Consider the following 23447-nt stretch of genomic DNA (forward strand, 5'->3'; position numbering starts at 1 on the left):
GTTGTCCTTCAGACGCCCAGGCAAGTAGGAGGTTGCAAGATATTTATTCAAGACAGATTGGAGGGGTGATGTTAGGCGTGAGAAACACATAGGTCCAGGGACACAGAGTGTTTCCAAGGCCCAGAGAGCTCTCCCCAGCTCTCAGCCCCATTCCACCCGCACCCGGACACATTTTTATTTTCGGCAAGTGGTGAAGAAACACCGGCAGGATGGCATATTCACTGTGAGGGAGATGGGATGAGGACAGCAGGATTGGGGGTGATCCATCGGTGTGTGATCTAGCGCTGAACAATGATTGAACGACAGCAGAGATGATCCGCCTCCCCACCCCTCACCCTGAGATGTGTCCTCAGTCCAGATGAGCGCTGTGCCTTTTGGGCGGGGGTGGGGGGGATTGAGCCAGAGGTAGGTGGTCCTGCAGCCCTGTCCTCAGACTTTCCCCAAAGTCCCTCAAGATTCCTAATCTATACCCCTCCCCTTGCCTTGACCTGCTTTCCTGATGGAGCTCTCAGCTCTGCAGACCTGAGGTCAAGGACAATTCTTACCTGCTGGCCTCTGTTGCTGAAAGCTGCCTACCACCACTGGCAGGATTCAGGCCGGGACACAAAGGAAGACAGGAGGTACAAAACCGGGTGTTGGCAAAATAAATTGCTTGTGGCATCTCCTCATTATCCATAGAGGGGCCTGACATGGAAGGAAACTCATGCCTTGAGACAATTGTGCTCCAGGCCAGTGCCCCCATCTCTCACAAATCAGGGGAAATCCTCTCCCTCTCCCCCAAGGAAATGAGGGTGCTGACAGTGGAGCCCAAGGGAGGCTCTGAGCATCACAGACATAACTACATTCCTGGAGCTTGTCAAGGGGACCTCAGGGGACTCACAGTGGGAGGCTGGGAAGGAAGAGAGAAGACAGGATGGTACCATAGGCGCTGGTTGGTAGAGGGGTGCCAAGGATTGATTGGTTCATTCATTGGTTTTCTTTCAACATAGACTTAGTCTTCTAGTTTCCATAAATTTAAAGAGATTCAGCTCAGGTTGGACAAATTGATTATCGATTTTCAGCAAGGTTTGCCCAAAAAGGATTATACATAATGTTGTGCAATTTGCTTTTCTTTTTCCACTTAACAATATGTCTTAGATATCTTTCCATTTTTTTTCCTACTCATGTCTTTAAAAGACAAAATAGTATTCCATTTTACGAATATACTATATATTTAACTAGTCCCCTATCAATGGACCTTCTGGCTGTTCCCATGCTTTGCTGTTTTTATTGTTGTTGTTGTTGTTGTTGTTGTTGTTGTTGTTATGAACAATGTCACAATGGACAACATTGGAAATATACATTTGTGTATAAGATAAATTCCCAGCAGCAGAATTTCTAGGTCAAAGGTCAAGTGCTTTTTAAATCCTGATAGGTACTAAGCATTGACCTTCAAAAGGTTATACCCAATTCCACTGCAGTGTGTGAGAGAGGAGATCCTTAGCCTCTCCCCCGGCTCTGTTCCTTCAACTGCTCTCTATCCCTGGGAAGGCAGGCCTTCATTCACCCAGATGGCTGCCCCTACGTCCTAGGAATTTGCAGCAAATCCCCCAGGGACTCTCCCCATGACTCTACCCCAAGTCACACTCAAAAATGCCAACCAAAACACCTAGTTCTCTTTGAACCCAGATCAAAAAATAAGAGGCAGTCATTTAAAAATACTGTCTGAATTGACCCCGTGCTTGGAAGACATAACATCCCAAAGGAGGGAAAGAGTCCTCTCAGCTGGAGACTGCATTTTATAAATGACCAAGGGCAGAGCCATGGAAAGGTGGGGACCTGCCAAGGGGACGGACGTGCCTGAGATCCAGCTTGTGCTCTACTTAACCCACCCGAAGGGACATCACTTTGTAAACATGCACCCAGAGGGGGCACCTTCTACTTTTGCACAAATGTACCATTCAGAGGAGCTGAGGCCCTGGATGAAGGCCCTTTCCTGACATCCTGGCTTGTGTGAAAAATTCAAACTCAGACATGTGGTTCCTCGAGAAAAAGAGTGATCCATGCTGCTTCATGTTCTCTAGATGGGCCCTGATGCTTTGAGGTCTGAGGCCGAGGTGCCTTATCACTGACTCTCAGGCCGTCCCCTGGCATCTTCATTCCCAGCCTGCGGTGGCAGGCCGGTGCGGTGGTAGTTTGAGAGCCTGGCCCCAGTAGAATGAACTCAAAATGGCATATGGAAATGACAAACATTTGGCCCATGGCTTTGGGGGTCGGGGTTTTAGCAGGCTTAGCAGTAGATCTGATCCCCCAAAGAGGGGACACAAGTTCACCTGAGAAAGAGCTCAGTTATTTATTGCCGGCCTGGCTGTTTATGTTTCTCAGTGCCTAGATGCCGGCATGGAGGAACAAGCCCACCTTGGGGGAACCCAACTTACTTAGGATCTTTGGCCACATTGGGATATGGTTACACCATATGTGGTTACCAACTGGCACTCAATTTTTCCAGAGAGGGTCCTCCCCCAGGAATTGAGTCATCTCAGGGGCTGGTCTTTATCAGCCTAAGACCTGGAGCAGCCACCTGAGCCTCTGTCCCAAGCATGAAGGCAGAGGCAAAGGAAACCTTTCAAAGGATCACAGATAGAGGCATGATGTGCTGGTGGGCACTTGTCTCCAGCAAACCACCAGCCCCAGGGTTCTTCCATTTCCCACCACCCACAGGTCATGACAGGCCCAAGGATGGGGCAAGTCCAAAGCCAGCTGTGACGCCAGCTGCTCCACATTCAGCCGCTGGGAGGCCAGTGTGCTCGAAGTAAATGTAGACAAAAGGGCCAGACACTCATAACTTCTCCCTCAGTCTCACCAACAATGAGACTGTCAGTTCCCAGATATGTGAGCAGCACAGTAAACCTTGCTTGGCTCTGTCCGCAGCCTGATTTCCCTAACATATAAAGGGGGCTTTTTCTACTGTTACACCCTCCTTCCTTCTCTGCCTCCCAGGGCTATGGTAAGGACCAAAGGAAATGCTATAAATGAAAATGCTTTGTAAAGGGCTTTGCAAATTACAGTGTGCTGTTCAGACACTGGTTATGATGATGACGATGATGATTCAATCAGAGTTCCCCATCCCCTGGGTGGCAGTGATTGGTAGGACACACATAAACCCAGCCAGCTAATCAGTCCTTCCCAGGACTTCTCTGCCACAGCCATCGAAGGGGACTGCTTTCTGCTGAGTTTAATGAGTACTCAGTCTGGGACTGCTGACAGCCACCCTGCCTGCCCCATGAGGAGAAGAGAGTTAGAGGCAGAAAGAGGCTCAGAGCCCTCACTATGATGTTTGAGCCCCTGGATGCAGCTATGCCTGAAACCAGGCCAACTTTGAGATTTACCATTACATGAACCAACTTCCCTTTGGTTTTTCCCTAGGTTAGTTTGATTAGATGTCTGACATTTATAACTAAAGGAATTCCAACTATCTCCTGGGTACATTTTAATCATTTTCATATTAGTTTTATAATCATAAAATAAAGTTTTTAAAGGAAAAGTTTTGCTAAAGTTTTTCTAAGTTAGTGTACCTATGGGCAGCATAAAGAAGCAAAAAAAGCAATGCACAGCGAAAGCAAGCAAGTGGATTCTCCACTTGTTTCCACAGGAATTGCTGTGTGATTTTCAGTAAGTCTCCCAACCTGCCTGGACCTCATAAAATAAGGAATTGGAGTTCATAGTGTCTGAGGTATTTTACAGCACAAAATATCTTCAACTCCATAAAAGACAATCCAATAGTCTAATACAAAGTATTCTTAAGAAAGCTTTCTAGGGGCACCTGGGTGGCACATTCAGTTAAGCATCTGACTCTTGGTTTTTGCTCAGGCCATGATCTCAGGGTCGTGGAATTATGGGAGCAAGCCCCAAGTCAGGCTCTGAGCTCAGGATGGGGACTGCTTGAGATTTTCTCTCCTTCTCTCTCTGCCCCTCCTGCTCATGCTTGCGCTCTCTAAAATAAATAAATCTTTTAAAAAGAAGACTTTCTACATAAATATTAAGAATAAAGATTAACAATTTAAAATTATTGTCAAGTATTTATTTAAACTGACAAGTTATGTATGAGATGCCCTCACATATAAAATTTAATAGAAATTCATATATGAATATGAAAACATTCACTACATCTCTAGTTAAATTGGAAGGATTGGAGACAAAACTTGGGAACAGCCTGGTTAAAATAGCTGCAGTACATTCATACAGTAGAATATTGTGCAACTGTAAAAAAGGAATGGGGAAATTCTTTATGTATTGATATGGCCGATGCCCGAGGCAAATTTTTAAATGGAATGGGCAAAACACAAGGTGGCTGTGCTATGTCAAAAGACGAGGAAAGGTCATATGGATGTAACTCTTGGTGTGTACATAGAAAATCTGAAGAATCTCAAAAAACTGGTGCCACTGATTACCTAATTACCTCTTTGGAGACCAGGTCTTATTTTTCACTATACAATATATCCTTCAAATGTCAAAACACATGACTGTGTTGCTTACTCAAATTTTTTAAATTTTTAATTAAAGGAGTAAGGAAGGGGGTCTAAGAAAGGGCAAAGACATATGATTTAGGTGATCCTCATGGTTGATCTGAAGCCCAACTAGGAATCCCAAGCACCACTGTGCATATGTACAAATGGGGAAATATACCCAGAGGAGTATATACTCCAACATGGAGACATATCCAACTAATGGATATATCTCAAATAATATGCTCCCTTCAAAATCCACACAGCCAACCTGGCATGTAGTCAACCTCTTGCTATTGTAAAGCTCTGGATGGGGTTGAATTAAACTGATCCAGGGAAGGATCAAGCCAGGGATTACCTCCTCACTCATCCATGGAACTTCTAAAAGAACAGGATCAATGATTCTGGAAGAAGGAGGAAGTTCCACCTCCAAAATAAATTGTTCATACCGATAATCATTCATGTTTAATAAAGAAACACAGGTGATGGGGAGTCATGCCATGCAGACTTCTGATCTGGCCACCTGTAAGTCTTTAAAACCAGTGTTTCCCAAACTTCAGTGTGCATCATGGGAAATGAGGTCCTGGGGATATGGTAAAATGCAGACTCTGACTTAGCAGGTCTGGGCTGAGGCCCAAGATTCTGCAGCTCTACCAAGCTCCCTGAGGATGCCTGTGCTGCCAGTCAAGACCACACTTTGAGTGTAGTTCTAGAACCACCCCAACCAATATGGGCACCACTAGCCATGCGTGGCAAATGAGCACCTGAAATGTGGCCAGTCTGCAATGAGATGTGCTAGAAGTGTAGAGTACACACTGGAATTAAAAAACAATACAAAAAAAGAATGTACAATAGCTCACTCATAATTTCCATATTGACTACATGCTAAGATGATAATATTATTGCTATGTTAGGTTAAATAGAATCTATAATTAAAACTAATTTCATCTGTTTCTTTTTCCCTTGTTTAATGTGGCTACTAGAAATATAAAATGACACATGTGGCTTACATTATACTCCTGTGAGATTATACTGTTCAGGAGACATGACTCTCTGACAGGCTGAGTCTCAGGAAGTTTGGAACAACCTCAGTCACCATCCTGAAGGGTTTGCAAGGGTCTCTAAATTCTGTAGGGCCATTGAGAACCTAGATGGAGCTCATTGAAAAATCTAGCCTCCACCCATCTCTAACAAATAAAACTTCTACGATGAGTGAAATCTGGGTTAAAATAACAATCAAAACAGGCTTAACCATAGAACCATGAGTAAGAGCATCCCAAACAACTGTAAATAGCGATTTTGCAGAGAAAATGCTGCGTGGGAAGGCAGGCGTGGGGTAACCTTGCCAAGAAGCCAGACTTAGCCAGGTCTGCGTTGTCTGGTGACAGTGGGAGGGGACACATCAGCTCTGCCTTTGTTCTACTTAACAGCACTGTTCCCACCACACTGAGTCACCTCCCAGCCCTAGAACCCCCAAAACCAGGGGCTCCCTTAAAACTAAAGACCCAGGGTGAGGGACGCCTGGGTGGCTCAATGGTTGAGTGTCTGCCTTCAGCTCAGGGCGTGATCCCAGGTCTGGGGATCGAGTCCCATATCGGGCTCCTCACAGGGAGCCTGCTTCTCCCTCTGCCTGTGTCTCTGCCTCTCTCTCTGTGTCTCTCTTGAATAAATAAATAAAATCTTTTTTAAAAAAAGAAAAAAAACCCAGGGCAATCACTTGGCCTTGGTCTGAAGGTAGCCAACTAGTCAGAAGTGTTCTAATGGGTCAGTAGCCTAGAAAACTAACCAGTTCCTTCTGCATGGCCACAAAGCAGTCGGCATCCCCTAGAGGCAAATTTTGAACTCAGACTCTTCCATCTCCGTGCCCAAGATGGTTCTATTTTTAGCAACCGGCCCTTTTCATATAAGATGCTCCTAAAGCTCTTTCACAATAAGGGGCTGGGGGTCCACTCTCCTCAGAAACACAGAAGCTGGGACAAGGTTTCTATACTTGAAACCACAGGAAGGTATCACACCACCCAAAAGAGCTACAGCCCCTTGGGCCCTGTTGGGAAAAGCATTCCTCCTGGGCCTGTTCCCACCCCTGCTTGCTTGCTTTACCCCACGGGGTAGTGAGAGAGAGATGAGAGAAAAGGGAAGACACAAGACACCAGAGGGAAGAGATGCTCAGGTGGATACATGGACACGTTTACACATGAGAATAGGCACAGAGGCACACCTCTGGGTACCATGGGCCAGGTTCACTCTCCCACAAAAGCTCTACAGACCAAGGAGCAAAGCAACCTTCTCCTGGGCCAGCCCAGCCCTCCCCACCTCTCCTACCACTGGGCCCAGCCAAGCTCCAGAGGGCACTGACCAGGTTTTATTTCCAGCAGCCGAAGCTTCGGATCCTCGGGCGGGTGCAATCTTCTCTTCTTACGCCAGCAGCGGGCAGGGTATGTGTAGAGCTGACCCGGGGCGAGGCCTATGGACAGAGACAGCAGAAAGGTTAAAGGCTCCAGGCTAGAAGGAGCCTTGGAAACCTCCCTGTCCAGCCTTCTCACTCATAGTGAGAGGAAACTGAAGTCCAGAAAGGTAAAGTGACTTGTCAAGGTCACACAGCTGGTTGATGGAAAAGCAGGAGCAGTATCTAGGTCATCAGACCCCAGGACCCTTGCTCTGTCTGCTCCACCGTGCTGCCTCAGTAAACCCCTGACCATCATGGGTAACTCCATCACCACGACCAAGACAGTTCTGCTCCCTGGTCTGGGGAGATCAGAGGGACCTTTCCAGATTCAACCTCACTACAGTGTTTCCAAGGCAGTGGACCTCCAGCTACCACCCATCAATTGCCCCCCTATACAGGTCCATGTTCACAGGTTCTCTGCAAAGCAAAGCAACAGAAGTCAGTCTGCCTACCTATAGATGGCCTGAATCGGGAAACATTTCAAGGAAACAGAATCAAGGAGCCAGATCTCCTACCTACTAACTTTCTCCATCCACTACAAGCCTACTCTAGTGACCAGGCTCCTTGGCCTGCAGAGCCAGCTTACTTCTATATCCCTGCCCATTTGCCTGGGACTTACAGAAAGAAATAGGCAAGAGTCCAGTGGCTGGGTTTGTATACCAACCACACTGTCTCTCTAGTGTCTCTATTTAGATTTGGCCTTTGGCTCCAAAGTTCCCCACCAGCATCATCTGTCATAACAACCACCCCGTGAAGAGACTTCTTACTTATTAGGCAACACGCTTATGGGGCCTCTGTGGCACATGGCATGGCAGCCAGAGGCCTTGGAGGAATGTGGACTTTCCACACTAGACCATGGTCCATTCCGAGAAAAAAGAGCAGGGGGTGGAGGCTAAGGGGAGAGCGAGAGGGGCTTAAAAAGGATCGGGCGATGTGCAAATTAAAAAGACTGCCTGGTGCACCCCAAAAGAAACCAGTGGAAGACAAGCAATTCACTCTTGCCTGGAGTCAAAAGCCTGGTTCATCCAGACAGGAACTTTGTCTTATCAGAATCCCCAGAACGAGAACTGTGTCTGACACATAGAAGAATCAAACTAAACATTTGCTTAATAAATGAGTAAACAAATACGTTCCAGTTTCACAGTAATCAGTCACAACTCAGTCTTCCGTAGGCAAATGGAGCATATGACAACTGTTAGACCCATGTGGGAAGGTCACATCCTAGGCCTGGGGCCATAGGGATATTAAATATCAGGACCCCACTTCCATCTGCTGTCTGCCATTTGGGGATCATTTGCAGAGGTAATCTATAAGACTTTCATTGCTATATATCCATTTATTCATTTTTCATTTTTACTAGTCATCTCTACCCATTTATTGGTTTGAGTCCAAAGCAGAGGCAACTATTCCAGTACTAAAGGAAGTAAAATTTTTCTAATTCTCTTTGTGTGCTAAGTTTCATTTCTAATCACATAGCTGCACTCACAGGTTGCAAGGCTATGAAGAAGTTGGAGGTCCCTACCCCTCCCCATTTGGGTTCTCAGAAACCATTAAGGGCCATGGAGCCTCAAGTTTCCAGAAAAATCTCTGATGTTCTAAGTTAAGGGATTTTCATGTCCAAGAGTCATCCTAATACTCAATTTTGTTGATAGCTTCATAGCTTCTGCATAGTAAGAGGATCCCAAAGCTCTGAGCTCCCTGTGCTCTGAGGACCAGACTTGTGTTGATTTGGAGAAGACCAAATGAATCAAGCAAGACTGTTCTCCTTCTCATGAAAGGTCCAGTTTTGACCTGTCTTTGAGGGAAGGCATCACTGGGAATAGTTCAATCTTTCTGATGTGATTCACTCCAGCACCATGTCATCTCTGACCCTAGAAATCCTGAATGGCTGCATTGATTCTGGGCCCTTGAGCCACCCCTGAGGATAGTATGCCCCAGGACCCCAACAAAGGCCAAGTACAAGGGCTGACCCAGTACTCTACAATCCAGAACTGGTCCCACTCATCTTGGGTTAGTGATTCTTAATCCAGGCTGAACTCAAAAATCCAGACTGAACCTGGAGAACTTCTTAACATCAAGGCCAAAAATTCATGCCAGAACTACCTAATCTGAATGTAAGCAAGTGGAGGAATTGGGCCAACTATTTTTTTAAAAAACATATTATAGATTTTTCCAATGTCTGGCCAAGAACCTCTGGATGTCTAAGCATCATGTAGTTACTGCCTGGATATTCTCTCTGATGTACCAAGACTGGCTTCATGGCCTTCCTGAAAGCATCTCAAGGTTCCAATGCTTCTCCCAAGGTGTTGTCATTAATTGCCTGCTTTCTGGACTGTCTCCCCTACTGGTTTTATAAGACCCAGGATGACAGGAACTGTGTCCATCTCTAGTATCCCCAATACTTAGCACAATGCCTGGTAGACATATCAAGAAGTACTTATCAAATAAATTCAACCAGGAATGCCTGGGTAGCTCAGTAGTTGAGCATCTGCCTTTGGCTCAGGGCCTGATCCCAGGTCCAGGGATCAAGTCCCACATCAGGATCTATGAGGCACCTGCTTCTCCTTTTATCTCTCTCTCTCTCTCTCTCTCTCTCTCTCTCTCTCTGTTTCTCATTGATAAATAAATAAAATCTTTTAAAAAATAGGAATAAATTCAACCAGAACTCAACCAAATTCAGAAATGCAGGAAGTGAATGACTTGCTATTCCTGGTTCCAGGAGACTCATCCACCCACATCCAAACCATCCCAGAGGGACCCCAGAGCTGGGCCCAGAAGTGTGTACAGAACCCACCCAAGATGGCAGTTTCTGTGCCTTAGGCTCCTTCTTGCCCCACAGACTGCTTCATAGTGTTCCAAACTGACCAAGAGCAGGTGAGTAAGAAGGGACTGGTCCAGACAGCACTCTCAAAAGACCTAGAAGACAAGAGGTCAAAATTGCCAACACTTGCCCAAGGGCCTATGCCCTCCCTGAGACTGCAGCCATGGCACTTTGTCAGCAGCATCAAGGAAGCCTAGGGTCACTCAGTTTATAGCTTTAGACCCACTGACTCTCTTGGTAGTAGGTAGTTTGGCCAGAAGAGGGGATTGTTTTTACATCATCCTTTAACTTTCTCTGATGGATTACAGAAGGCCTGTGGTGCAGAGGAAGAGTACATGAGTCCTCATACCACCACTCCTGTAACCTTAGAAATATCACCACACATTTCTGAGCCTGTCTCCTTATTCATAAGAACATTAATAATACCTACCTTACAGGGGCTGTTGTGGGGATTAGCTTATATTCAAGCAGAAGCTCTTTATAACATGAAGTCTTGTGCAAATGTCAGTTATTCATTATCATGAGTTAACTGGCTTAGATGAGTCTGGACTCTATGGCCATGTGGTAGGACAAGGCCCCCCACCCCTGCATGCCCATGCTGCTCTTTGCTCCTTTAGCCAAGAGGGTAGAAACAGGCCTCTCTTTGATGTCTGCCTTGACTCCACCTCATCTCAACAAGCAAATGGCCCCAGGAACTCTCTCAGGGCTCCAGCCCCCCTCCTCGCCCTCCTCCCTAGGCTGACAAGCACCAGGGTGCCTTTATAGGGCCAACGCATTCAGCCCTGGAGTTCCACTTATAGAGGGACGAGCAGAGCCCCGTGAGAGTTATGTTGTTTATCTCATTAGAACAGGAGGCACATAACTCAAAGCCTGTGTGTGTGGTAGATGGAGGAGGGAGGGAAGGGGGAGGAGGAGGGAGTCACAGCTGCAGCCAGGAAAATTAACCTGAAGGAGTGAGCCTGGGGCTAGGGGGAATAGGAGAGGGTGGGGGGAAAGAGGCAGGACACAAGAGCAGGGACTAGTCTTCCCTGGTAACCAAGGCCACAGCTACCCCTCCATTCACATACCTCGCTAAGCAAACTGCTACTCTGTCACTTTGAGCTCCAGTTACACCACTCATACTCATGTGCAAGCATCTCACTCACACACACACACACACACACACACACACACACAGAGAGGAACTCACGCGCTTGTTGGAGGGAGAACTGTCTCCATAGAAAAAAATCAGCAGGATGGGTTTTGATGCCTGTATGGTCAGCAGACTCCAAACAAGTCGCTTGTTACCAGCACTGACCAAATCACCAGGTAGATCCTAAGTGGCATTTTTATCTCTGACAGACACAGCATAAGCTTTAAGAATTCAATAGAAGTGGGATAGAAAAGAGAAGAAAGGGTGATAGAGAGTAGGAACAGGGTTTGAAAAAGAAGGAAAGAACTGGGATGACTTCCTCTTCCCCCAACCAGAGTTGAGCAGTGGCAGTTCAAGACCACCCTGTTGCATCTCAGAGAGATGGACCAACAGCCACCACTGAAGACTCGCTGCAATGGAAAACTCACTACTGCACAAGACAGACTTCCTGTGGTTGGTCAACTCTTATTGTGAGAAACAGTTTCACTTCACCCTCATTTTGAATCAAAATCTCCCTTCCTGTAACTTATGCCAATTTGTCCCCTCTGTACCCAGGGTGGACAAGTGTCACCCATCTTCCAACCATCCATCCCATCCACCCACTTGGGTTTGAAGGACAGCAAACTGAGAAGCTAAGGAACGAGAGGGAATGGAAGTTACAGGAAAGAGGCAGTGACTATACTTACTCAGAACTGGGGGTAACACAATTCAAGGTTCCAAATTAAGAATCCAAACATTGCTTCCCTTTCATCATCTCCCCCTTGCCTACCCCCTATTGGATAGGAAAGGGATGGAACAGCAGGCTGCTCTTTAGACCATCACTGCCATTAAAGAGTTCCTCTGCATATTGCTCCTACCACATACCTCCACAATGGGTCACCAACAGCCTCCATATTTATAAACAGATAATGACACAAGCCAGGGGTTCTTTACCAAGGCTGGGCATCAAAACTGCATACGTGTTTATTGAAAAAGGCAGATGCCTGGACTCCAGCCCAATCCTACTAAACAACCTACTAGAACATCAGACATAACCAAGGCAACTGTTATTTGAAAAATTTTTGCATAAGGATCCTACTAGATCACTCTTACTTATATTTATACTTCCAAGGCTCAGGACATAATAGGTGCTCCATTAATGTTTGTGGTTGAAAACACCACTTTGAACCAACTCTACAGAGCTGGAAGGATGAGCAATAAGTCCACAGGTAGGGCTCAGAGAGTGGGCAAGACGTATTTCACAAGCATTTATACCCATGATATTTCCTGATTCTGGGCCCTCCCCTCTTCTCTTGACTAATTTAGAAGTCATCTGACTTTGTGGACCACCTGTTCAGTGAAGCCTCCTTGAACCATCCCCGGCCACTGTGCCTTTTCTTTTCCTTGAAAGTCTGAAGTCCTGGACGCTAAGCACCACACCCAAACACTCTGCATGGCTCTCCATCCAGCTCCCCAACAATTCCCTCCCACCACCCTTCTCATTCTTCTCCATAAGCTTCTCTCTAACATTCAATTCTAATGTACCAGGTACAAAGACTACCCTGACAAGGTAGGCCTCAAATCCAGTATACTGCCTGCCCTGTTTTGGCCCAGGGCTTCCCAAGCCCTAAGTGGTCCCATAATACTAAAAAACTGACACAGTAACAATAGCTAAGGGTAGCCCCGGTGGCACAGCGGTTTAGCGCCACCTGCAGCCCTGGAGACCCCGGATGGAGTCCCACGTCGGGCTTCCTGCATGGAGCCTACTTCTCCCTCTGCCTGTGTCTCTGCCTCTCTCTCTGTGTCTCTCATGAATAAATAGATAAAATCTTTTTTTAAAAAAAATTACAATAGCTAACATTTACTGAGCTCTTACCCTCTCCTAGGCTAAAACCTCACACTCACTTTATCTCACCACGACAACAACCCTATGAGACATTTAAAGGACAAAGGTAGTGAAGCTAACAGTAATTAAGTAACTGGCACAGGGTTACAACTCAAAGGGTAATCTAGTCCACAGCCCATACTCAAAACATCTACACTAACCTAGCTCCCCACCAAGCCATCTCATCACTGGTCCACACACAGCATGCTTGAAACCCAGAGTCTTTCCCTTGGGAAAACAGCTCCCCACACCAAAACTATCAGGAAAATATCCCCCAGCCCTCCCACCCACCCCCATCAAGCCATTTCTTTCTTTTTTTTTTTTTTTCAAGCCATTTCTTATGGAATTTATTTTTCCTTTCCTTCCACATCACCAACTATAATTGCTCATGGAGAAGTGCATCCTGATAATATAAAAGCATTATCTAGAGGCACATAAAATGTGTGTGGAATCAGAAAAACAACTACTATATACCTTCTAAATTCATAAGAAGAAGAAATTTTAAGAATAGCATTATAATGTGAGGAAGGAGCTTAAACATTATTGAGTCTGACTCTTACCTGATACAAGAATCACCTCTCCAACATCCCTGACAAGAGCTCCCACCTGGCCTTTGTTTCAATAATTCTAGTCCTCACCCTTCCATGAAGCAGTCTACTAAGCTATTGAAATATTATGTTAGAAATATGCCTACCAATCTGATCTGCCACTAGTAAGAATGCAAATGGCACAACCCTATGAAGGGAAATTTAGTGTATCTAGCAAAACTGCATATGTATTTGCCCTTTGACCCTGCAATTCCACTTCTAGGAATCTATATCACAGATTCATATGCAAAAATGCAAAAACACAAAAATATGTATTTATTTTATCATTTTAGAAAAAGACTGTAAATAATCCAATCTCCATCTATAGGGAATTGGTTGAATAAACAATAGGATATACAGACAATGGACTATTATGAAGTGTTGAGACATAGAGGGAGAGAAGTATACATGTGTTCGCATAGGTTTTTTTTTTTTAAACCAAAAGCTTAGAAAAATTTACTTACAGAAAGAGCAAAAACAAAATAATAGTAACAAGGAGAAGAGGAAGTTGCCTATAGAAACAGGAAAAGGACAGAGTAAAACAACAGACACAGAACAAGACTTTCTCTGATTATACCATGCTTTATAGATATGACTTTAGAACCATGTGAATATTTTATACAGTTAAATTAAAAAAGCAAACATCTGCTTCTGGCTAGATGGGAGTATCAAGGATCATATTTACTCTTCTACATGAAACCAAAAGAGAGAGAAGATATGAAACAAAAGTTCTCAAGACCCTAGACATCAGGAAATGAAGGATAGCGATGCCTGAAACACTGGAAATTAACAAGATAAGCCCTATGATTGTCCCAGCTTACTACCTCAAGAGAGCTTCCAGACTGCAACATGGGAAAGAGGAACACAAGTGGAAACCAACAGATTCTCTAAGTCTGAGAGAAAAGAAAGAGCTAAGAGTCCCCAGGAGACCAAGGGGACTAGAATTCAAGAAATAGGATAGTAAACAGAAGAGAGCTACACAGAGAAAGAACTTTGGAGGTCACAGAGACTTTCCTTTGAGTATTCAATTCAGTACTAATCAGTGCATGTTTGTGAGGGAAGTACTCAATGTTAAAGAAAGAACCATCCAGTAAGAATAGAAATAAGAGTGCCTGGTGTGCAAAGCGGCTAGAAACAGTTTGTTCCCATCGGCTGTTAGGAAAGCCTCATGATTCGTGGAGTACTGGGTAGAGTACAGAAACACAAAAATAGGGCAACCCTGGTGGCTCAGCGGTTTAGCGCTGCCTTCAGCCCAGGGCCTGATCCTGGAGACCTTGGGATTGAGTCCCATGTCGGGCTCCCTGCATGGAGCCTGCTTCTCCCTCTGCCTGTGTCTCTGCTTCTCTCTCTCTCTCTCTCTTTCTCTCTCTCTCAATCTCTGTATGTGTGTGTGTCTCTCATGAGTAAGTAAATAAAACCTTAAAACACACACACAAAAAAAATATGTATTTATTGATAGGGAATAATTAGCCCTAGACTGCTCCAGTATTACCTAAAGATCAAACTGTTTCCAAATAACCTGACTGTCCCAAAACAAAGCTCCAGAATATTTATAGGAATAAATTATATAGTCAACACCTACAAGGTAAAATTCATGATGTCTGGCATACAATCCAAAATTATAGGGCATATACAAAGAAGCAGAAAAATATGACCTATATTGAAGGAGGAAAAAAATCAATTAAAACCAACCCAGAATTGATACTGACAGTAAAATTAGCAGCAAGAACACTAAATCAGTGATCATTTGTATTCCATATGTTCAAAAGTTAAGTAAAAAATGTTTTTCAAAGATTCAATTTTAATTTCAAGAAATGAAAACTACAATGTGTGGGATAAAAAGTACTGAACGGGATTAATGTCAGATTAGACATTGCAAAAGAAAAAAAATGGTGCACTTGAAAACACAAAAATATAAACTATCCAAAATGAACCCCATGGGAAAAAGAGAATTTTTTTTTAGAAGAACAACAGTATAGTGAGCTGTGGAACAACTTCAAATAGCCTAATAGATGTGTAATTGGACTCCCCAAAGAGAAAGGGGGAAAGAAAAAATATTTGTAGAAATAATGGTTAGAAATTTTCAAAATGTGATGAAAACTACAAGCATGCAAATCCAAGAAGCTCAATAAAACTAAGCACAAGCAACATGAAGAAAACTGTAACAAGGCACATCATAACCAAAATTGCTCAAAAAGAATGAGAGTCTATATAGCTTTTTAATGTGTACACATGAATATTCAAATGACAACATTTTTTTAAATGCCAACATTTTAAATAATTTGATAAAGTCTTTGCAGCCACTCAGCCAAAAAAAAAAAAAAAAGCAACAAACAGCCACCAACCCCCAAAAAAAGTGAGAAGGAGAAAAAAATACTTAAAAGCAGCCAGAGAAATGAGCCATATTATACAGAGAGGATCAAAGATAAGTGTGATTTCTCATCAGAAACAATGCAAGCAAGAAAACAATAGTTCAACATTATTACAGTATTGAAAGGGGGGGAAAAAACCTTGTCAATCTAAATTCTATACTCCATAAAAATATCTCTCAAAAAAACTAAAGCAAACTAGATATTTCAAGACCTACAGAAGTTGAAACAATTAATCATCAGCAGACCCACACTGCTGCAAGAAATATTAAAGGAACTCCTTTAGGCAGAAGGAAAGTGATATCCAATCTAAATGTAGATGTACACAATGAAATGAAAAGCATAAGGAATGGTTTAGTACATGAGTAATAATGTAAGATTTCTTCTTATGTTTTAAAACTCTTTAAAAGATGATTAAATAAAGATAATGACAATGTAGAAAAAGTTTACACCATATGTAAAACTAAAATATATGATAACAATTGTACAAAGGTCAGTAGGGGAAAGATAAAAGTACATTTGTATTAGTTTCCTGCTGCTGTCATAATGAAGTGCCACAAACTCAGAGGCTTAACACAACATGAATTTGTTGTCTCATAATTCTGGAGGCCAGAAGTCTAAAATCAGTCTCACTGAGCTAAAGCCAAGGTTTCAGCAGGGTTTCACTCCTTTTGGAAACCCTGAATCAGAATCTACTTCTTTGCCTTCTCTGACTTCTAGGGCCATCCACATCCTTTGGCTTGTGGCTTCTTCCTCAATAGCATCACCTCGATTGTCACATTCTCATACTCTGACTCTGACTTCATGCCTTATAAAGATCCTTATGATTACATTGAGGCCATCTGGATAATAATAATAATAACCTCCCCATCTAAGGTCCATAATCACATCAGCAAAATTCCTTTTTGCCATAGCATTTCCTGGGTTCCCGATGTGGACATTTTTGTGGATAATATTGTTCTGTTTATTGGAATACTATTATAGAGTATTTATACTATTCATGAAGTAGTAAAATATCACCTGAAGGCAAACTGTAATTAAAAATGGAGACTACAAATATTAAGCAATCACTAAAATAACAAACCAAAAGTTATTAAGTCAACCAGGGAAATAAAATGGAATCATAAACATTTAATTAATCCCCAAAAAGGCATAAAATGACAGAAAGGGGAACATGGATAAATCAGAAACAAATAGTAAAATGGTGGCTTTAAACCTAACTATAGCAATAATCACATTAAATGTAAATAGTCTAAATACCCTAATCTTAAAAATAAAGACTGTCAAATTGCACTTATTTTTTTCTTCTAGAGAGAGACAGAGAACATGTGTATGAACATATGAGTGGGGAATGAGGGGGAGAGAGAGAGAGAGTATTCAGCAGGATCCATACCCAGCACAGAGCCTGAAATGGAACTTAATCCCATGACTCTGAAATCAGGACCTGAGCCAAAATCAAGAGCCAGACACTTAACTGACTAAGCCACCCAGGAGCCCCTGTCAGATTGCATTTAAAAAGCAAGACACACACACACACACACACACACACACACACACACAGCAAGACACAATTATACATATGCTAAATATATATATATATTTATTTATATATATATATATATATGCTTTTAACATAAAGATCCAAATATATGAAAAGCAAAGGAATAAAAAAAGATACACCATGCTAACATTAATCAAAAGAAAGCTGGAGTAGCTATATTAATATCATGGGAAGCAGATTTCATAGTAAAGAATATTAGTAGAGATAAAGAAGGTATTTACCTATGTTAATGGACAAATTTATCAAGAGCTCATAACAACCCTATATGTAAGATTACATTTCCCTTAATTTGTATTCCCTTAATAATAGAGCTTTAAAACATATGAAGCAAAGGCTGGTAAAATTGTAAGGATAAATAGACAAACAACTATAGTCAGAAATTTCATTTTTTGTTCAAGATTTATTTATTTATTCATGAGAGACACAGAGAGAGAGAGAGAGAGAGGTAGAGACATAGGCAGTGGGAGAAGCAGGCTCTTCACAGGAGCCCAAAGCAGGACTTGATCCCAGATCCTGGGATCACGAGCTGAGCTGAAGGCAGCCGCCCAATTGCTGAGCCACCTAGGTGTCCCTATAGTCAGAAATTTCAATACACTTTCTTGATAATTCATAGAACAAATCAACAGAAAAATCAGTAGGGATGTAGAGTTGAGCCATAATATCTACCAACTTGATTTAATTGATATTTATAGAACATTCCAACAACCAACAAGAAAATATACATTCTTTTACAGACCAAAAGAAACCTGATCCAAGATAGGCCATATTCTGAACCATAAAACAAGTCTCAGTGAATTTTAAAGGATTCAAGTCATACAAAGTGTTCTCTGACCATATGGAATTAAATTAGGAATAGTAACAGGAATATATTTGGAAAATACCCCAAATGTTTGGAAACTAAATAACACACTTCTAAATAATCCATAGGTAAAAAAAAGAACTTGAAAGACAAATTAGAAAACATTTTCAATTGAGTAACAGTAAAAATACAGTATTAACATTTGTGAAATGAGACTAAAGCAGTATTTACATTTGGGAATAAACTATTTCAGAAAATGCCTATAGTAGAAAAGAACAGTCTCAAGTCAATGACTTCAGTTTCTACTTGAAGAAATAACAGAAGAAATAGGAGAGTAAATTAAATCTAAAGTAAGTAGAAGAAAGAAAAAATAAATATCAGAGCAGAAATCATAAAATAGAAACAGGAAAAATGGAAAAAATCTATTATATCAAAAGCTATTTCTTTGAGAAGATCAATAAAATGGGTAAACCTCCAGTTAGACTGATTAAGTTAAAAAGAAAATTCAAATTACCAACCTAAGGAATAAGAGAGAACATATCACTAGGTTCTACAGATATTAAAAGAATAATATACCAATAGTATGAATAGTATGAATACTGTTGTACAACCAATTTTGACAACTTAGATGAAATGGATAAATTTGAAGTTACAAACTACCAAAACTCACTCAATGTAAAATGAATAATCTGAACAGCTATCAAAGAAATTAAATTTGAAGTTAAAAACATTTCTACAAAGAAATTGCCAGGCCCAGATGAGTTCACTGGTAAATGCTACAAAATATTTAAGGAAAAAATACCAATTCTACTTTCAGAAAACTGAAAAGGAAGAACTATTTCCCAATTCATTATATGAGGCCAACATCAACCTGATACCCAAACCAGACACAAACACAATGAGTAAAGAAAACTATAGACAAATACCTCTCATAAACATAGATACAAAACCTCTAATAAAATTTTAGCAAAGTGAATCTGATGATATATAAGAAAGATAATACCTCATGACAAAGTGGGGTTTATCCTAGGAATGCAATGTTAGTTTAATATTCAAATATTAAGCAATGTAACTCATCATGTTAGCAAACTATAAAAAAAAATCATGATCATTTCAACGGACTCAGAAAAATCAGTTCCTGATTTAAAATTCTCAAACTAGAAACAAGCATATCCTCAATCTAATAAAAAGCAATTACAGGGGTGCCTGGGTAGCTCAGTCAGGTAAGCACCTGCCTTCAGCTCAGGTCATGATCCCAGGATCCTGTGATGAAGCTCGATACCAGGAGCATGGAATCTGCTTCTCCCTCTCCTTCTTCTTTTGAAGGGAAGCAGCCCTTCCCCTTGCTCATGCTCTCTTTCTCCCAAATAAATAAATAAATAAATAAAATATTTTTTAAAAAGGCAACTACATAGTGCCCACAGCTAACATCATATTTAATAATGAGAAAAAGAATATTTTTCCCTTAAGATCAGGAATAACATAGGATATCCACTCTAACCACTTTTTCTTAATATTATACTAAACATTCTAGCCAGTGCAACGACAAGTAAAATAAATAAAAGTCATCCATATTGAAAAAGAAGTTTTATTTTTCACTAACAACAATCAATTGTGTAGAAAATTCTATTAAATCTAGAGAAAGATGTTAGAATAAATGAGTATAGCAAGGTTGCAGGATACAGAATGAATATACAAAATCCACTGTATTTCCATAAACTAACAAAGAATAATCAGAAATTGACATTTTTAAAATCCATTTACATAGTATCAAAAATATTAAGTACTTAGAGATAAATGTGAAATATCTGTATATGAAAAACTAAAAATCATCAACAGGAAAAATTAAAGAAGACAACAAACAGAGAAATATGTTATATTCAGGATTGGAAGACTCAGTATTAAGAATTATTAATTTTCCCAAAACTGATCTATAGATTCCACATAATCCCAATTGAAATCCTGGCAGACGTGGGACTTGATCCCAGGTCTCCAGGATCAGGCCCTGAGCTGAAGGCGGCACTAATCTGCTCCCTGCATGGAGTCTGCTTCTCCCTCTGCCTGTCTCTCTCTCTCTCTCTCTCTCTCTCTCTCTCTGTGTGTGTGTGTGTGTGTGTGTGTCTCACAAATAAATAAATAAAATCTTAAAAAAAAATGCAAAGGACTAGAATAACCAAAATAACTTAGAAAAAAAATTAGAGCATTACAAAAATACAATAATCAAGACGTATGATATAAGTGTGAGGATAGACAAACCAATGAACCAAACTGAATGTCCAGAAATAGACCCACATACACACATTTAATTTTTGACAAAGGTACAAAGGCAATTCAGTTGGGAAAGTCTAGTCTTTTCAATAAATTATGATGAAACAATTAGATATCTATCTGCAAAAAGATAAACTTTAATCTGTACCTCAAATTTATTTTATAATTAATTCAAAATGGATCATAGACCTAAGTATAAAACCTACAATTATAAAACTTTGCCATTAGAACTGACAAATACCCACCATTTGCTTCGACGTGGATGGAACTGGAGGGTATTATGCTGAGTGAAATAAGTCAATCAGAGAAGGACAAACATTATATGGTCTCATTCATTTGGGGAATATAAAAAATAGTGACAGGGAATAAAGGGGAAAGGAGGAAAAAATGAGTGGGAAATATCAGAAAAGGAGAAAGAACATGAGAGACTCCTAACTCTGGGAAATGAACTAGGGGTGAGGGAAGGGAGGTGAGCGGGGGGTGGGGGTGACTGGGTGCCGGGCACTGACAGGGGCACTTGATGGGATGAGCACTGGGTGTTATTCTATATGTTGGCAAACTGAACACCAATAAAAAATAAATTTACAAAAAAAATATAAAACTTCTAGGAAAAACAAATATTGCTTGATGTTGGATTAAGCAACAATTTCTTATATACAACAAAATCTCAATTCATAAAATAAATTGATAAATTGGACTTAATCAAAATTTAAAATATCTGCTCTTTGAAAGATACTGTAAAGATAATGAAAATATAAGCCATAAACTGGGAGAAAATATTTGCCAAGCATATATCAGATAAAGGTTTTGAATCTAGAATGTGTATGGGACTATCAAAATTTAATAGCAAGAAAACAATTCCCCTTAGAGATCTAATACAGAGTATAGAGAACATAGGCAATAATATTATTGTTGTATATTGTTGTAACAAGAATAATATTAATAATATTAATATAATATTATGATATATTATATATTATATTATTACATATATCATATAATATTATATATCATATATCATATATTATATATTATATAATATTATATTATAGTCACCAAACTTGCTAAGAGATTAGAACACAATTATTCCAACCACTAAAAAAAGGATTATTATGTAATGTGATACAGTAATTATCACTACATTGGCAATCATATTATAAGATATAAATGTATAAATTTAACATGTTGTACACCTCAAACTCACACAACATTGTATGTCAAATAAGTTTCAATATTTTTAAATGGATAAAAGATTTGGACACTTTACCAAAGAACACATAGAGTCTCATAACATCATAGCCAAAATGTCCAGGATTCACTCTAATTCACTCATGTGAAGAATCAGGAAAATCTCAACTTGAATGAGAAAAAAGATAACAGATATCAACACAGATTTTAGAATTATTTGGCAAGATTCTAATAGAAATATTAGAAATATCAATACTAAATCCTAAGTATCTGAATTAGGATTTTGAAGGAGGTATTATAAACATATTTCAACAAACAATCATGAAACTTGAAACAAATGAAAAAAATTTAAAGTCTCAGCAAAGAAATGAAAGATCTAAAGAAGAACCAAATGGAAATTGTAAAACTGAAAAACACCATAAAACAACAATAACAAATGTACAGAATAGAAGAAAGCAGTGAACTTATAACTCTGAGCAACAGAAAGAAAACAGACTAACAACAAAAAACAACAACAAAAACAGATAAACAGAGCCTGGCCAATTTGGGGGGTGTTACAAAAAATTCTAAAATTTATGTTAGTAGAGTCCCAGAAGGATAAGGGAGAGTGGGGCTAAACATACATCCAAAAAAATAATAGCTGAAATTTTCCTGAATTTGGCAGAAGATATAAACCAACAGATTCCAGAGGCTGAGTGAATTCCAAAAAAGGTAAACCCAAACAAATCCACATGAAAACATACCAAAATCAAATTTTTGAGAACAAAAGGCAAATTTTGAAAACAGTGACATAGAAATGACACCTCACTTATAAAGGAAAAGAATTTGAATAACAGCAAATGTCTCATCACAAACCTCATCATACACCTAAAGGAAATGCAAAACATTTTTCAAGTACCAAAACAAAAGGACTATCAACCCAGAATTTTATATCCAGCAAAAATATCCTTCAGGACTGAAGGAAAAAGTCAAGACATTCTCAGAAGAAAGAAAACTTAAGAAAAGTTGTTACCAGTAGATCTACTTTAAAATAAAGTACTTAATTAGAAAGGAATTATGAAAGAAAGCATCTCGGAACATCAGGAAGGAAGAAAGAACAATGAAAGAGTAAAAATATGAGTAAATGTAACAGACACTTTCTTAAATTTTCTAAGTTAACTTTTGATAGTTGAAGCAAAAATTTCAATGCTGCCTGATGTGGTTTTCAATGTGTATAGAGGAAATGTTTAAGACACTGTATTATAAATAACGGAGGTTAAAGGTATTGAAATGATGAGAGGGGTAGGTGAATATGATCATAAAGGCGGTAGCATGAGGAAGATCTTTATGGTGATGGGATAGTTTTGTATCCTGATTACAGTGGTGGTTCCACAAATCTCTACATGTGATAAAATGTCATAAAACTATACACACACATTTTACCAATGTCAATTTTCTGGTTTCCAGATTGTGCTATGATTACATAAGATGTATCCATTGGGGGAAATTGGGTAGAGGATATGAGGGATCTCTCTGGGCTATCTTTGCAACTTCCTGTGGATCTATAACTATTTCAAAATAAAAAATAATTTTAAAAAAGACAAAGAAATTCTATGAAATTCAAAAAGAGGGAATACCTAATAAGTGAAAACAAAATGAAACAAATCCAACTGTGTGTTTAGTTAGTGGCACAACCACTCAGAGGAACTATTTCAAGTGACCTTAAAACACAGTAATTGGACTCTACATCCTTAATGACAAAAGAATTGCAAACAAAAAAGAAGAGGAGGAGGAGGAGGAAACCATTTTCAGTAATTTTATTGTTGGAAGTCTTATTTAATTCTGATACTCTGTTGTGTATGTTGTGGAATAAAGCAAATAAGTAATTACATCAGCATCATTAAGAGCCAGGATTTTTTTGGTGTGGGAGAAAGAAGACAATTAGGATA

The 23447-nt window shown here is 40.4% G+C and overlaps 1 protein-coding gene across 7 annotated transcripts in view; it reads right to left on the minus strand.

Moving 5' to 3' along the window:
* DPF3 (double PHD fingers 3) overlaps positions 1 to 23447 on the minus strand; it is a 259412-nt gene that overhangs the window by 130865 nt on the left and 105100 nt on the right. For all 7 annotated transcript variants that reach the window (XR_012036880.1, XM_072839187.1, XM_072839184.1 and 4 more), the window contains exon 3: positions 6841 to 6948. Coding sequence is in view for 6 of the 7 variants with exons in the window: in XM_072839187.1 (XP_072695288.1) it covers positions 6841 to 6948 (108 nt within the window). In the remaining variant the exon portion in view is untranslated. The remainder of the gene's footprint in view (positions 1 to 6840; positions 6949 to 23447) is intronic.

The sequence above is a fragment of the Canis lupus genome, chromosome 9 (genome assembly GCF_048164855.1).
Source record: "Canis lupus baileyi chromosome 9, mCanLup2.hap1, whole genome shotgun sequence".
Lineage (NCBI taxonomy): Eukaryota > Metazoa > Chordata > Mammalia > Carnivora > Canidae > Canis > Canis lupus.